At 41.0% G+C, this 14,005-nt stretch overlaps 1 protein-coding gene across 9 annotated transcripts in view; it reads left to right on the top strand.

Annotated features, from left to right (window-relative positions):
- The window catches only part of LOC110502275 (sorbin and SH3 domain-containing protein 1), a 66,074-nt gene extending 60,951 nt beyond the window's left edge, over positions 1-5,123 (top strand). For 6 of the 9 annotated variants that reach the window (XM_036960642.1, XM_036960647.1, XM_036960643.1 and 3 more), the window contains 4 exons: positions 873-971; positions 1,747-1,799; positions 2,133-2,239; positions 4,586-5,123. In XM_036960642.1, coding sequence (XP_036816537.1) covers positions 873-971; positions 1,747-1,799; positions 2,133-2,239; positions 4,586-4,653 — 327 coding nt within the window. In that variant the 3' untranslated portion in view covers positions 4,654-5,123. The remainder of the gene's footprint in view (positions 1-872; positions 972-1,746; positions 1,800-2,132; positions 2,240-4,585) is intronic. The other 3 variants (XM_036960649.1, XM_036960648.1, XM_036960650.1) reach the window with 2 other exon arrangements.
- The last annotated feature ends 8,882 nt before the right edge of the window (positions 5,124-14,005 follow it).

The following is a 14,005-nucleotide window of genomic DNA, read 5'->3' as shown; positions in this document are numbered from 1 at the left end:
CAACTAACTGTAATGTTGACCTAAAGTTGACCTTCCTCCAATGCAGTCAGCAGAGCTTACACGACTCATGTGTCATATTTTGGTCTGCATGTTTTTTTTGTTTGTGTGTGCGCTACTAACATGCACATGTTTGAGTGTTAAATTGAGTTTTCATATGAAGATTTATCTCAGGTGTTTGGAATGAAAACCGTGTGACCGTGCATGATTAAATCATTGTATTTTTTTTAATGTGTTGAATGATTCAGAGGGGTTGCAGATTCTTGACCCCCACAATTATACCATCATATTGGAAAATATTGTCATAGAGAAGCCAATTTGATTACTATTTGAGGATTTAAAAAAAATATATATATATATTTTACCTTTATTTAACCAGGCAAGTCAGTTAAGAACAAATTCTTATTTTCAATGACGGCCTAGGAACAGTGGGTTAACTGCCTGTTCAGGGGCAGAACGACAGATTTGTACCTTGTCAGCTCGGGGGTTTGAACTCGCAACCTTCCGGTTACTAGTCCAACGCTCTAACCACTAGGCTACCCTGCCGCCCCAAGACTGGTTTGTGAACAATCTGACACAAATGTATGAATGTTTTTATAGAAAATAACTTTTGTTTGAGAGATAGGTCTATGGATTTTTCTAACAGTGTAAATTGACTTCCACTACGATTGTGTTTACAGCACGCTGTTGGAAATGAATTGCATCTTCCAGACATCACCCACTGGGTACACACTGGTTGAATCAACGTTGTTTCCATGCAATTTCAATGAAATTACATGGAACCAACGTAGAATAGACGTTGAATTGACATCTGTGCCCAGTGGGGAACTCCTATTTGTGAGCCATGGAGTCTAATGTGTGTGTTCCTCTTACAGCTGCTGAAGAATGACAGTGACTACCATGGAAGAACCTCCAGAAGCCCTGTCATGTTGTTTGACATCCAGGACAACAACATGAATGCTAACTCATTCACGGTAAGGTGCTGATTTGCCTTTTGTGGACGACGATAATGTATGAAAATGAATATGTCTGGTATTTCTGGATAAGAAATATGTGGTGGGGATTTATTTATCATGATCTATGATGATCGCTTGCTTTAACTCGTCACTGTTAATTTAGCTGAACTTCCTCACTTAACTAATTGTTTATCCTGAACCCCATCTCAGCTTTAGACTGTTACTTTGAGTTTCTGTGAAGAACAAGTCAATAAGATGAATATGACAGCATTCTTGCATGACCTTGCTGTCATCTTTTCCTCCCCACTAATTGTGCATATCATCTTTTGAATAGTATCAGACGTGAACTAATAGTTCATTGTGACTGTGTTCATTCTATATGCCACTCACTCTAGTGTCTTGCTCTTCCATGCTTACCCCTCGGCCGGACTCCACCACCATCTCTTCTGGTGTTTCACGACTTTCCTGGTTTTTCCTGGTTTCTAACGGATCCCTCCCTTTCTGCCTTGCTACTCACTGGACCTCCTACCTTCCTTCTTCCTGTGCACCCTCTAACTCCCTGCCCTGCCCCTCTACCCAACTCCTTCATCTCTCCTTCTGGGCTGACTGGGAATTCTCTCTCTGACTGACTTCTGACCACTGTCACTAGGAGGCGGTGTGTAATGAGATCATGAATATAGCCGAGACCTCGGTGAGGTACTGCAGCACCCTCTCCCCCCACCCCAATGACTCTGTCCTCCACAGACTCCTGCCCCCCCTTCACCCCAGTAAACAATCTCTCATCATTTCCCAGCAACCCCAGTCCCACAGCAGCAGCCCGGAGCCAAGCCGTCTCAGCTGTGGAATGTGAGTATGGCCGTCTGACGTCTGTCCCTACGTCTAGTCTGAGCCCTGGATACTCTGGTTTCTGTTTTACTGTTGTACTCTGACTTAAGGCCCCAGTTCAACCGAGTCATGTTCATTAGGGCATGCCACGGAAAATATTTTAAAATGCTTTGCAAATAGAAAACGAAAATGAGTCCCAGTAGTCGCTCCCTGTTTCAGTTGGTTTTAAACCATTTGGTGCCTACTGAACACTACCCTGGTCTTGTAAATACGTCTCATATTTCGTTTTTGATACTATGTCTCTCAAGTCCTTTTGTGGTTGTAGTTCTAACTTCATGTAATGTTATCCTACAGTTTCCAGGCTTTGTACAGTTACGTGCCACAGAATGAAGATGAGCTGGAGCTGCAGGAGGGAGATCTTGTCAGTGTCATGGAGAAGTGCGATGATGGCTGGTTTGTTGGTATGTGCCTGGGGGCTCAGGATGGATTCCCCAAAGATATGGTCATAGTCACATTCATCCATATAGGGTTACAGCAGAGTGACAGCAGAGTGACAGCAGAGGGTAAAACTGCCATGTGGGTAGTTTCTCAGAAATTTGCATATAGAGGAGGTTCAAACACATCGGGCTCTATTTTCGCAAACCTAACACAATGGTCAATCTTAGCGCTGGCAGTAGCGCTACAGGTGTCAAAAATATTTGAGCTATTTTCACAACCGGAATTAGTGGCGCAGTAGCAGGCGGTAGCTGGGTCTTGATGAATAAAGAAGTTGTGGGTGCGTCGCAGCTTGACACCTCACTGGCCAATCAGAACGTGCTCCATGGCTAAATATGTGGTCACTTTAAGTTGTGTATTTACGGTCTTTTATGTATTGCGTTGTCATCAACTCCTAGTTTGTTAAATAGCCTCCCCCATATTTGCTAAATACGTTGAATATGTTTGCAGTCCACATTGTTCTAATTGCGTTGCTTCAATATGGAAATACATTGTTTTGTAGGGGCTGTAGGGGATAGGCCTACTGTATATTGGACATGGACATGCCAAACGTAGTCAATAAGCAAGATTAAATTCACTAGGCTATTGATGAGGCCTAAAAAGACAGTGTATAATTCGAATAAAAAAATGGGGCTGTCTAAATAGTTACAGGCACCATAATTACTCCCCGTGGGCTTATAATACAGACAAGGCAACTTAGACAATGGGGGGGTTTTACGCACATCCAAACTTTTCACAGGAGCTGGACAAAGATTGAATATAAAGAGAAAGGGGGAATGTCCACTCTCACTGTTAATCTGCTCCCAAATGTAACGTTTTATAAACGTCATGGAGCCATCTTACTGATCATACTTGCACTTCTCCAGAAATAGCCATGTACATTCTCAACATAAACCCATTGTCGCTGAATCTTTATAATAAGTTTGGTTTTTAATCAAATGAAATGAAAAGCAATTCATCTGTTTGGGTTTTTTTTCAACAACAACAATATTTCTAAATAGGATCGGGTCAGAAGCATGCATAAATCGCATCTCTTGTTCCATGAACATAAAGCAAACCAACCAACCACAGGAGGTTGTTGGCACCTGAATTGGGGAGGACGGGCTCGTGGTAATGGCCGGAGCGGAAAAGGTGGAACGATATCAAATTCATTAATTACATGTTTCCCCGAGTTTGATGCCATTAAATTCGCTCAGTTCCAGCCATTATTATGAGCCATTATTATGAGCCATTATTATGAGCCATTATTATGAGCCATTATTATGAGCCATCCTCCCCTGAGGCGTGGATGTTTGTCCTATACATTGAATATTGTTTATGAAATAGTATACAGTAACCCTTCAATAAGGCTAGTTATAACAAACATTTAGCCAATCTAGTATTTTCTTTTCTTTTTTGGGGGGGGGGGGGGGGGGGGGGGGGCTTCAAATATTTATCTACACACATTGCATTTGCATTTCAAAAATGCACTGCATGTTCGAGCCATGGACAAATGAATATTGCCCAACCATTATAATAAGATTAGCCTACCATTGCTGTTGATATAGCCTGTTAGTGGCTTTGCCACGTGGAAGGTAAACAAATGAACAGGCAAATAGCCTAGGCTACAAGCAGATTCTGCACCAAGCACAGCGATTGGAATTCCTGCGATTGGACAGTTAGGTCCAAGAGATGAAAGTGTAAGATACAATTTTTTTAACAAAATTACAAAGGAAAAACAATAAACAGTCTATTGTAATGACATGATGTTTCTAAACAGACTTCCTACAGTCACTGGCACCTTTCATTCGATGGGTATCTCACATAGGCCTATTGAGTCCTAACTTTTCCCAGAAGCTGCATGGACAATAATAATGTCCAATATAAAGAAATACGGTAATGGCAGTTGACTCTTTTGCTGCTGGAAGATATTTTAATAAAACATTGGTTATAGGCTACTGATTAGGCTACTGTGTGCCTCCGCTGACAAAATCGATGCCATAACCAATTGGATTACTGCTAAAACAGATTTTAGTGAGTCTTAAATATCACCAGTAGCACTACTTGAAATTGGCATGTTTTTAATGACACACATCAAATATTTCCACCCCTTCCACCTCAGCGCAAGCGAGCATATATATATTGCAAAGCGCTGGTTTTTAACACCTCGGGAATTGCCAATGAGCGTGCGTTAGGCCTAAAAAATAGAGCCCGTAGAGTTCAAAACATGTGTTTATGTTTATGTACTCAATAGTAGTGGTTGCTATTATGTCACATAAGTAGGCACATTTGATTGCAAAGACTAACAAATGTTGTTGTTGTTTTGTTCACAGGTACCTCGAAGAGGACAAAACAGTTTGGCACGTTTCCAGGAAATTACGTAAAAGAGGTCAACTTATAACCTGCCAGCAAACATTTATAGTGTGAGGAGAACCTAGCTCTAACCCTTGGTTGCCTGTTGAGTGTTGGGAAATAATTACTATTATGCTTGACTCTTTAAATTAGGACAGTTATTTAGTCAAGTGAATACGTTTGTCTAATGTAAGTGATCAGTTTGGTCTGAGGTATGTTAAGGTGCATGAGGTGACAATAGGAGAAAGCTAGCTGTTGACCCTCTGCCCAATCGTCAGTGTGGTGTACACATACCCTAACCACGTCCTGCACAGTACATGGCTGAATTTATCATATGATATTCTAACAATGGAATTTTTAGTAAAACAATTCAATGTCACACACTGCAGCATACACTGAGTGTACAAAACATTAGGAACACCTTCCTAATATTGAGTTGCACCCCCCTTTACCCTCAAAACAGCCTCAATTCATCGGGGCATGGACTCAAAGTGTCAAAAGCGTTCCACAGGAATGCTGGCCCATGTTGACTCCAATGCTTCCCACAAGTGTGTCAAGTTGGCTGGATGTCTATTGGGTGGTGGACTATGCTTGATACACACAGGAAACTGTTGAGCTTGAAAAACCCACCATTGTTGCAGTTCTTGACACACTCAAACCGGTGCGCCTGGCACCTACTACCATACCCCGTTCAAAGGCACTTAAATATTTTGTCTTGCCCATTCACCCCCTGAATAGCACACATACACAATCCATATCTCAACTGTCTCAAGGCTTAAAAATCTTTCTTTAACCTGTCTCATCCCCTTCATCTACACTGATTTAAAATGGATTCAACAAGTGACATAAGGGATCATAGGTTTTACCTGGGTTCACCTGGTCAGTCTGTCATGGAAAGTGCAGGTTTTCCTCATGTTTTGTACACTGTATATTCTTATATTCTTACTTGCGGTGTGTCCTTGTGATTTGTTAACTACTATACAAAGTATTTTTGAAGCACATGAATGTCTATCTATATGAGGGGGCAGTAGCAGAGCAGTTTATGGATCAAGAGAGCGGTTCTTACAACCTCCATGATGGATCAGGAGGGCTCAAATGTGTAGTTGCTGCACTAGAGAAATAGGAGCTGTTATTCATCAGCTACCTTCCAGGACCTATGTTGGGAAAAGTTGTTTTATTTAACGTTGAATGCAGATATATTTGAAGGTTGACATGACTTGCTAAGCTGTCTAGAATACAATTTTTTTTTCTAGGAAAACCCATGTAGTGTTTGGTTGGACATACCATGAAGGTACCAGCCTGTATGTGATGGCACATACTTGGACCGTGTCCAACAGACCATATTCCTTGGGTTTAAATATCAAAAACCCATTGACCTGACAGCGAACTTAAAGCAACAAATTTATAGGCCTGCTATATTGTGTATCATCGTGGAATGGCTTGATTTTGTTAGCTCAGAAGGCACTAAAAGTTAGAAAGCTATGTTTGTGACAATGTAGGCTTGTAGTCTTTATACAAAATAGCAGTACACTCTTACCTCAGTGTAGTCCAAAAGCTTCCAATGCCATTTTAGTATTGCCTCTGGTTTCTATTCAAGATCTGTACTATAATTCGAGCACGTTCATCTGCATGATAGAAATCCCAATGATCAAACATATTAGCTAAGCTTTCTGTCAGATGAAGTAATGAATGTAATCAGGAAGACTGGCTGTGCTATGTATGTACCTGATGAAGATAGCTCGCGTGTGTGTGTATGAGCTAATGGGTGAGTGTGCGTGATCTTCTGTGATTCCTGTGAGGTAGCTGGTGGCAGACAGCTGCCTAAACTAGACTGGCTCCAGTGGAACCACAGGACAAGGCGTGGTATGCCACCTATTTTTTTAAGCACTTAACTGTATCAATAGCTAGGTTTCCATCTAATTGGCGATAGATTTGAATGTGAATATTCGACAATCCGCATGAAAACAATATGCACATTTCCCCACCAGGGATGTGTTTGAATCAAATGGACTTGTTGTGGAGAAAAGGCTCTGCGTGATGACGTAGTGCACATAAATATAACTTTTTTGCGGTCAAATTCCCATGCCCCAAAAAAGTGAAATGTGTTTCCATCGCATTTTCAACGCTACTGATGGTTTTGTCACAAGAATGTTGTGTTATATAGAGAATATGCCCACTCTGGTCTTGGCACGTGCGCTTTTAGCCAACAGTTCACAGATAGAGTGCGGGTAGGCTAGCCTACATTATGTGATTATTTGAATTGTCAAACAGCAGCCAAGCATCAATTATCATGTCACGAGAATATTTATTGGAATGGAGCATTAAGCTCATCTCCTTGCACTTTCACCACCCTGTGAAGTTTATGATAACTTATTCAATCTATAGCTTAATAAACTGCATGTTTTCCGAGTTGTAGTGGGACGACCACACAACATATCACATGACTCCCAAGTTAACTTCAATATGATATTATATCAATATTTTCTTACTAAAGGTATTTCCACCGCCATTTCTTGCATAATTAATTTGACTGACAACAACAAAAAAACTTTGGAAAGTTTAGCGACAAATTATTTTTTATTTTATCCGACATGTAATTTTCTTCGCGTTAAAAAGGTTAGTGCCGTCATTATTTTGAGGCACAACAAGAAAAACATGACTAATTATCTTTGAGCTGGACTACTCCCTTGAGGAAGATTGCTTTGAAATCGGATATCAAAGCATCGAAGTAGTCTTCCTGTGAGGACAGAGGTCCCCAATTTCAAAGCTTCATCAGATTTGTAAACTGGTAAAAGGCATGCACCATGTCAGAATACTGTATATTCTGAAAACTTGGTAGATTGAAAAAAAGGGCGCCTTATGTTGTGGCAGCTCTACTTTCTTCTCTCTTAACTTAGTCATATCAAATTCTTCCTCTTTATGACTAACTGCCTTGTGTTCTTCAGCGGAATCCTAAATGTCATGAGTGACAGTCTAGGCAGTATAATTGAAATTAGAGTATATCAGTTAGACTATCAACATCTAACCAGTATTATTACCTTTTTTTTACAGTAGTAATACTAATCTAGTTCCTGGAGTGATACTGATTAAGATTATTTATATGTTACATATCTTTATCATTTTCAGACAGAACACACCACAACACACCATTCCTCACATGGAAACACACACACACACACACACACACACACACACACACACACACACACAGTGTGTTTCCCCTATATTCATTTATTTATTTTGCTCTTCCGTGCATTGACCAAATTGGGACATGGTCTGGAGTTATTAAGTGGCTACCCCCTATCATGTTACCTTGTGAGATATTTATTCTACAATGAAGTACAGCTCTGCCTGTTTACTCATTTGTCTGTTGTACTTGAAAGGAATAGAAAGCTTCATTCTGTCAAGCTGTTACAATGTTTGTCATTGACATGAGACGATACAACACTCAAACATCCGACATCGTTTATCCCTAGCTTTTTTACAGCCAACATCCAACATTGATGAGAATAGTCTTGTGTGACAGTTGTTCTTACCAAACCAGTTACATTGTGCTGAGTTGGTCTCTAAATCATTAATTTGACTATCAAGAAGTATTTTGCGGCAACAGTGAAGCATAGATGAGGTGTTCTACTCACAGGCGGTAACTTAATTGGGAAGGACGGGCTGTAGTAATGGCTGGAACGGAATCAATGGAGTCATATCGAACACATCAATCATATGGTTCTCATGTGTTTAATACCATTCCATTTACTCCATTCCAACCATTAATATGAGCCGTCATCCCCTCAGCAGCCTAATGTGGTCCGACTGTATGGCCATTCATGTGTTTGTAAGTAGTGTTTCTCACATTTCCCCTGGGTCTGCTGTACATAACGGCCATAACTTATGTTTCTGAAGGATAACCTGAGTGGTGGTTGTATTATGACTCCGCTGTGAGCTGTTTACCACATAGAGATACAGTATAACACAATGTGTTCTATTTAATTTTGTGGTTCCCCCATGCTAGCACTTGCACTATAGATATTACCCTTCTCCAACACAGACATCCGAAGTCAAAACAAAGCTTATAAGATCCAGGGACAATTTAATAAGGAAAGGTCTGTTCCATGTCAAACTGGCTGTATGATAATCGCTCTTCTTGTACTATCGTATGATAGCCTTTACAAGTCAGTGTAGAATGTTGATGTGATAATGTGCTCCATGAAACATCGCAGGATGTATGAATGTATGATTGTGGAGTACTGTATACACACATTATGTAAAAAGGATCCGTGCTTTCAGCTTGAATTAACATGTAAACCATTAAAACAGCCTGGCACAATAAGGATTGTAAATATGTATAATAAAGAAGTATGGAATCCAAGTGATGGGAAAAGTCACATAAAGCTCTATCAGTTGTTCCGGCTTATTTACCTGAATGATTTTTTGGGGGCAAAAAGCACAGAGTGAAGAGTTATTTAGCACAGACAGTTTGATGCATATGAAGTAACATTACGCTGCCATTTTTGTGAGGATCGTAATGCCTTATTTCAGATACAAATTGTGCCTAATTTTCATTTGCTTTTATTGATGATCACAGAAATGTATCCATATGTCATATTTAAGGATATTACTATTGTTTATACCATGAGATTTAGTCCTTGATGGGAGAATAGATGTACTAGGTACCACTACTGTACCAGTACCTTGACTAAAGTGTGACACTGCTTCAAAGATATTATTAATGATCAAGGCACTTAACCCTCATTTGCTCCAGCGGTGCCGTACTACTATGGTTGACCCTGTAAAACAACACATTTCACTGCACCTATCCGGTGTGTGACAATACTATATATATTTTGTTTTCTTTAGTTTGCCAAGATGCACAACCTGCAACAGGTTTTGTTTGTTTGCTTTTTTTTTGTTGCTTTTTTTTTGCAGTGCTGTTTCAGTGTCAATATTAAAATGAAGACAACACTATTTACTGCTCTGATTTCGGTATTATGCAATATTTAATAAACTATATAAAGCATCCTGAAGTACCATGTGTCTCGTGTCATTTAATAGGTCTAACTTTCAAACAACTGAAGGGTTCAAAAAAAAAAAAAAAAACTGTTTTACAGTTATTTGTATTTAATGTTGTTTGACTAAGCTTAATCTGATCATTTTCTCAAAAACCCATACTGTACACAACAGACTCACAGACGCAGGTATACTTCAGAGAACCTGAGATGTCATGGATAACGCTGATTATATAATCAGTGCTAGATAGGAGACAGCACAAACTCATTTTGCCGCGGGGGCCACATTCGGTCTTCCACAAGGTCCGAAGGGCCGCACTGAAATGTTTTTTATATTTCCTCGCTGTCACAATTTGGAAACTGTAGTGCTCTATCCATCGTTTATGGAATTTTCAATACTCCCCGACTGTCTATTTATTTTTTTGGGATGATTATTAGCGAGCTGGACACAGTCAAGAAACTGTTTAAATGTAGGTCCATTATCATTCCTACACAGTTTAGTTTTAGTCATTCTAATAAAGTATATTGAATATATTGGACCCCTTAGTGGGCCGGGTCCGATCTGTGGGCCGTATGTTTCACATAAATGATAATGGAAAAGTAAACAATTTTGGCTACAGTGAGTCCGACACCACCAACAACATCCCAATTGAACCTCTGATTTGAAAGTGATCAATACAGTTCAAATGATTTATATTGCTTTGTTAGGCCTACTCGATCATGCACTGAGAGGCCCCGATACAGTAGGCCTAGTAGGACAGTTTCTGTGTAGGGCCTACATTCATTTGCTTGTCTCCCATCTTACTCTTATATAGTCCAATTGGTGAACATGTAAACTTTTTCATTAAATCATGAAACTTGTTACACTTACACAGTTTGGGGCCCTGAACATTTTCAAATATGGAGCCATCGCAAAAGAAACAACACATTTTCCACCATTACCAAATAATGTATTTTGCCTCATATCTCCTGAACCAAACATTATAACATAGAAAATGTCATGTCTACGTTTTGATGGTCAATGATAACAACTTTGCCATGTGCAACATCATAAACAGTTCCGATTATTATTTCTGTGCCATACAGTCTACTGCTGTCGTCTTTCCCCTGGCTGTGAATGTAGAGACTGTGTGACATGACACTGTAAATTCATGGAGCACAGAAATGCCTTTGAAATTGTCTGGACCCAAGTGCTTGTGGGTGCCAAATGCCACTGACCAATCCTCAAATTATAGTTCAGAAGAGAACATTTCCATTTTGGAGCAATTCACAATTCTCGTTTATGATTGTAGTAACAGTCTAGACAACATCAATCAAGCTCATTTTGAGATCATGAAGAAAGGAACAGAAAAGGAGAAAATCCTTCCACAAATGATGCATTGGTGCAGCACATCAAAATCAAGGAATACAAATGTTATTTTTATAGCCCTTTTCACAACGATTGTCATGGAGTCCTTAACAACAACCCAGCTTAAACCCCCAAAGAGCAAGCAGCAGCAGCAAAGGAGAAACAAAGAAAAGATGGACGGAAATTATTTTAGCTGTACCGAGTAGAAGGTTGGAGTGCATATGACCATCTAGGCCAGACAAATGGTCAATTTAGGCAAGATAGTATGGTCTAGTATACAGTATGTCACCAAGATTCAAGGCATGGATGACTATCAGGGTCGTAGTAGATCAGAGTGTACAAGACCCTCTAGCCAGAGAGTCCACATATGCCGGCAAAGATCAACTTTATCCATATTGGGACATAAGTCCATAATGAGTCTATATCTGGGCCTTCTGTGTAACATTGTGGCTAAGCCATCGGAGTCATAGTCTCTTGATGGGCATGGGTCCTGAGATCCTCAAAAGGTTCTACAGCTGCACCATCGAGTGCATTCTGACTGGTTGCATCACTGCCCGGTATGGCAACAGCTCGGCCTCTGACCGCAAGGCACTACAGAGGGTAGTGTGTACGGCCCAGTACATCACTGGGGCCAAGCGTCCTGCCATCCAGGACCTCTATACCAGGCGGTGTAAGAGGAAGTGCCTAAAAATTGTCAAAGACTCCAGCCACCCTAGTCATAGACTATTCTCTCTGCTACCGCATGGCAAGAGGTACCAGAGCGACAAATCTAGGTCCAAGAGGCTTCTAAACAGCTTCTACCCCCAAGCCATAAGACTATTGTTCATCTAATCAAATGGCTTCCCAGACTACTTGCATTGCCCCCCTCTTTTACGCTGCTACTATTCTCTGTTACTATCTATGCTTAAGTCCCTTTAAATACTCAACCCACATATATTATATATTATATATATTATATATTACCTCAATCACCTCGACTAACCGGTGGTGCCTTTTCCTACTCTGTACCGGTACCCCCTGTATATAGCCTCGCTATTGTTATTTTACTGCTGCTCTTTAATTATTTGTTTCTTTATTTCTTTTTTTTTGTGTATTTTTCTCAAAACTGCATTGTTGATTAAGGGCTTGTAAGCAAGCATTTACCTGTTGTATTTGGTGCATATGACAAATAACATTTTATTTTAATATATAAATATTAGGACGAGTAATATCGGAGTGGCATTGACTAAAATACAGTAAAGTAGAATACAGTATACATATGAAATGAGTAAAGCAGTATGTAAACATTATTAAAGTTACTAGTGTTCTATTATTAAAGTGGCCAGTGATTCCATGTCTTTGTATATAGGGCAGCAGCCTCTAAGGTGCAGGCTTGAGTAACCGGGTGGTAGCCGGCTAGTGATGGCTATTTAACAGTTTGATGGCCTTGAGATAGAAGCTGGTTTTCAGTCTCTTTGTCCCAGCTTTGATGCACCTGTACTGACCTCGCCTTCTGGATGATATCGGGGTAAACAGGCCGTGGCTCGGGTGGTTGAGTCCTTGATGATTTTTTGGGGGCTTCCTGTGACATCGGGTGCTGTAGGTGTCCTGGAGGGCAGGCAGTGTGCCCCCAGTGATGCATTGGGCAGACCGCACCACCCTCTGGAGAGTCCTGCGGTTGTAGGTGGTGCAGTTGCCGTACCAGGCTGGGATACAGCCCGACGGGATGCTTTCAATTGTGCAGCTGTAAAAGTTTGTGAGGGTCTTAGGGGCCAAGACAAATTTCTTCAGCCTCCTGAGGTTGAAGAGGCACTGTTGCGCCTTTTTCACCACACTGTCTGTGTGGGTGGACCCTTTCAGATCGTCAGTGATGTGTACGCCGAGGAACTTGGAGCTTTCCACCTTATCCACTGCGGTCCCATCAATGTGGATAGGGGTGTGCTCCCTCTGCTTTTTCCTGAAGTCCACAATCAGCACCTTCGTTTTGTTGAAGTTGAGGGTAAGGTTATTTTCCTGGCACCACTCTGCCAGGGCCCTCACCTCCTCTCTGTGTAGGAGGTCTCATCATTGTTGGTAATCAGGGCTAACTTGATGATTGAGTTGGAGGTGTGTGTAGCCACGCAGTCATGGGTGAACAGGGAGTACAGGAGGGGGCTGAGTATGCAGCCTTATTGGGCCCCTGTGTTAAGGATCAGTGAAGTGGAGGTGTTGTTTCATACCTTCATCACCTGGGGGTGATTCGTCAGGAAGTCCAGGACCCAGTTGCACAGGGCAGGCTTCAGGCCCTGGGGCCCGAGCTTGTTGATAAGCTTGGAGGGTATGATGGTGTTGAAGGCTGAGCTATAGTCAATGAACAGCATTCTTACATAGGTATTCCTCTTGTCCAGGTGGGATAGGGCAGTGTGCAGTGCAATGTCAATTGCATCATCTGTGGATCTATTGGGACAGTAAGGAAATTTAAGTGGGTCTATGGTGTCAGGTAAGGTAGACTCTGAAAGCACTTCATGATGACAGAAGTGAGAGCTATGGGGTGATAAATGCCGGCCCTTGTGCTCAGTCTCATCTCTTCTGCCACACATCTATCAAACTGGCTCTGATCTTACATTTGGCTTCCCATCTACCCCTATGGAAACCACAGGTTGGTGGCACCTTAATTGTGGAGAAGGGGCTCGTGGTAATGGCAGGAGCGGGAATGGTGTCCAATACATGTTTGAAAATCCATACTAACCCACTGTATACTACATACAGTTGAAGTCGGAAGTTTACAAACTTAAGTTGGAGTCATTAAAACTCATTTTTCAACCACTCCAAAAATGTCTTGTTAACAAACTGTAGTTTTGGCAAGTCGGTTAGGACATCTACTTTGTGCATGACACAAGTCATTTTTCCAACAATCGTTTGCAATTGTTTCACTTATAATTCACTGTATCACAATTCCAGTGGGTCAGAAGTTTACATACACTAAGTTGACTGTGCATTTAAACAGCTTGGAAAAATCCAGAAAATTGTCATGGCTTTAGAAGCTTCTGATAGGCTAATTGACATCATTTGAGTCAATTGGAGGTGTACCT

This window comes from Oncorhynchus mykiss, chromosome 23, assembly GCF_013265735.2.
Source record: "Oncorhynchus mykiss isolate Arlee chromosome 23, USDA_OmykA_1.1, whole genome shotgun sequence".
Lineage (NCBI taxonomy): Eukaryota > Metazoa > Chordata > Actinopteri > Salmoniformes > Salmonidae > Oncorhynchus > Oncorhynchus mykiss.
This window is presented reverse-complemented; position numbering and strand designations above follow the sequence as displayed.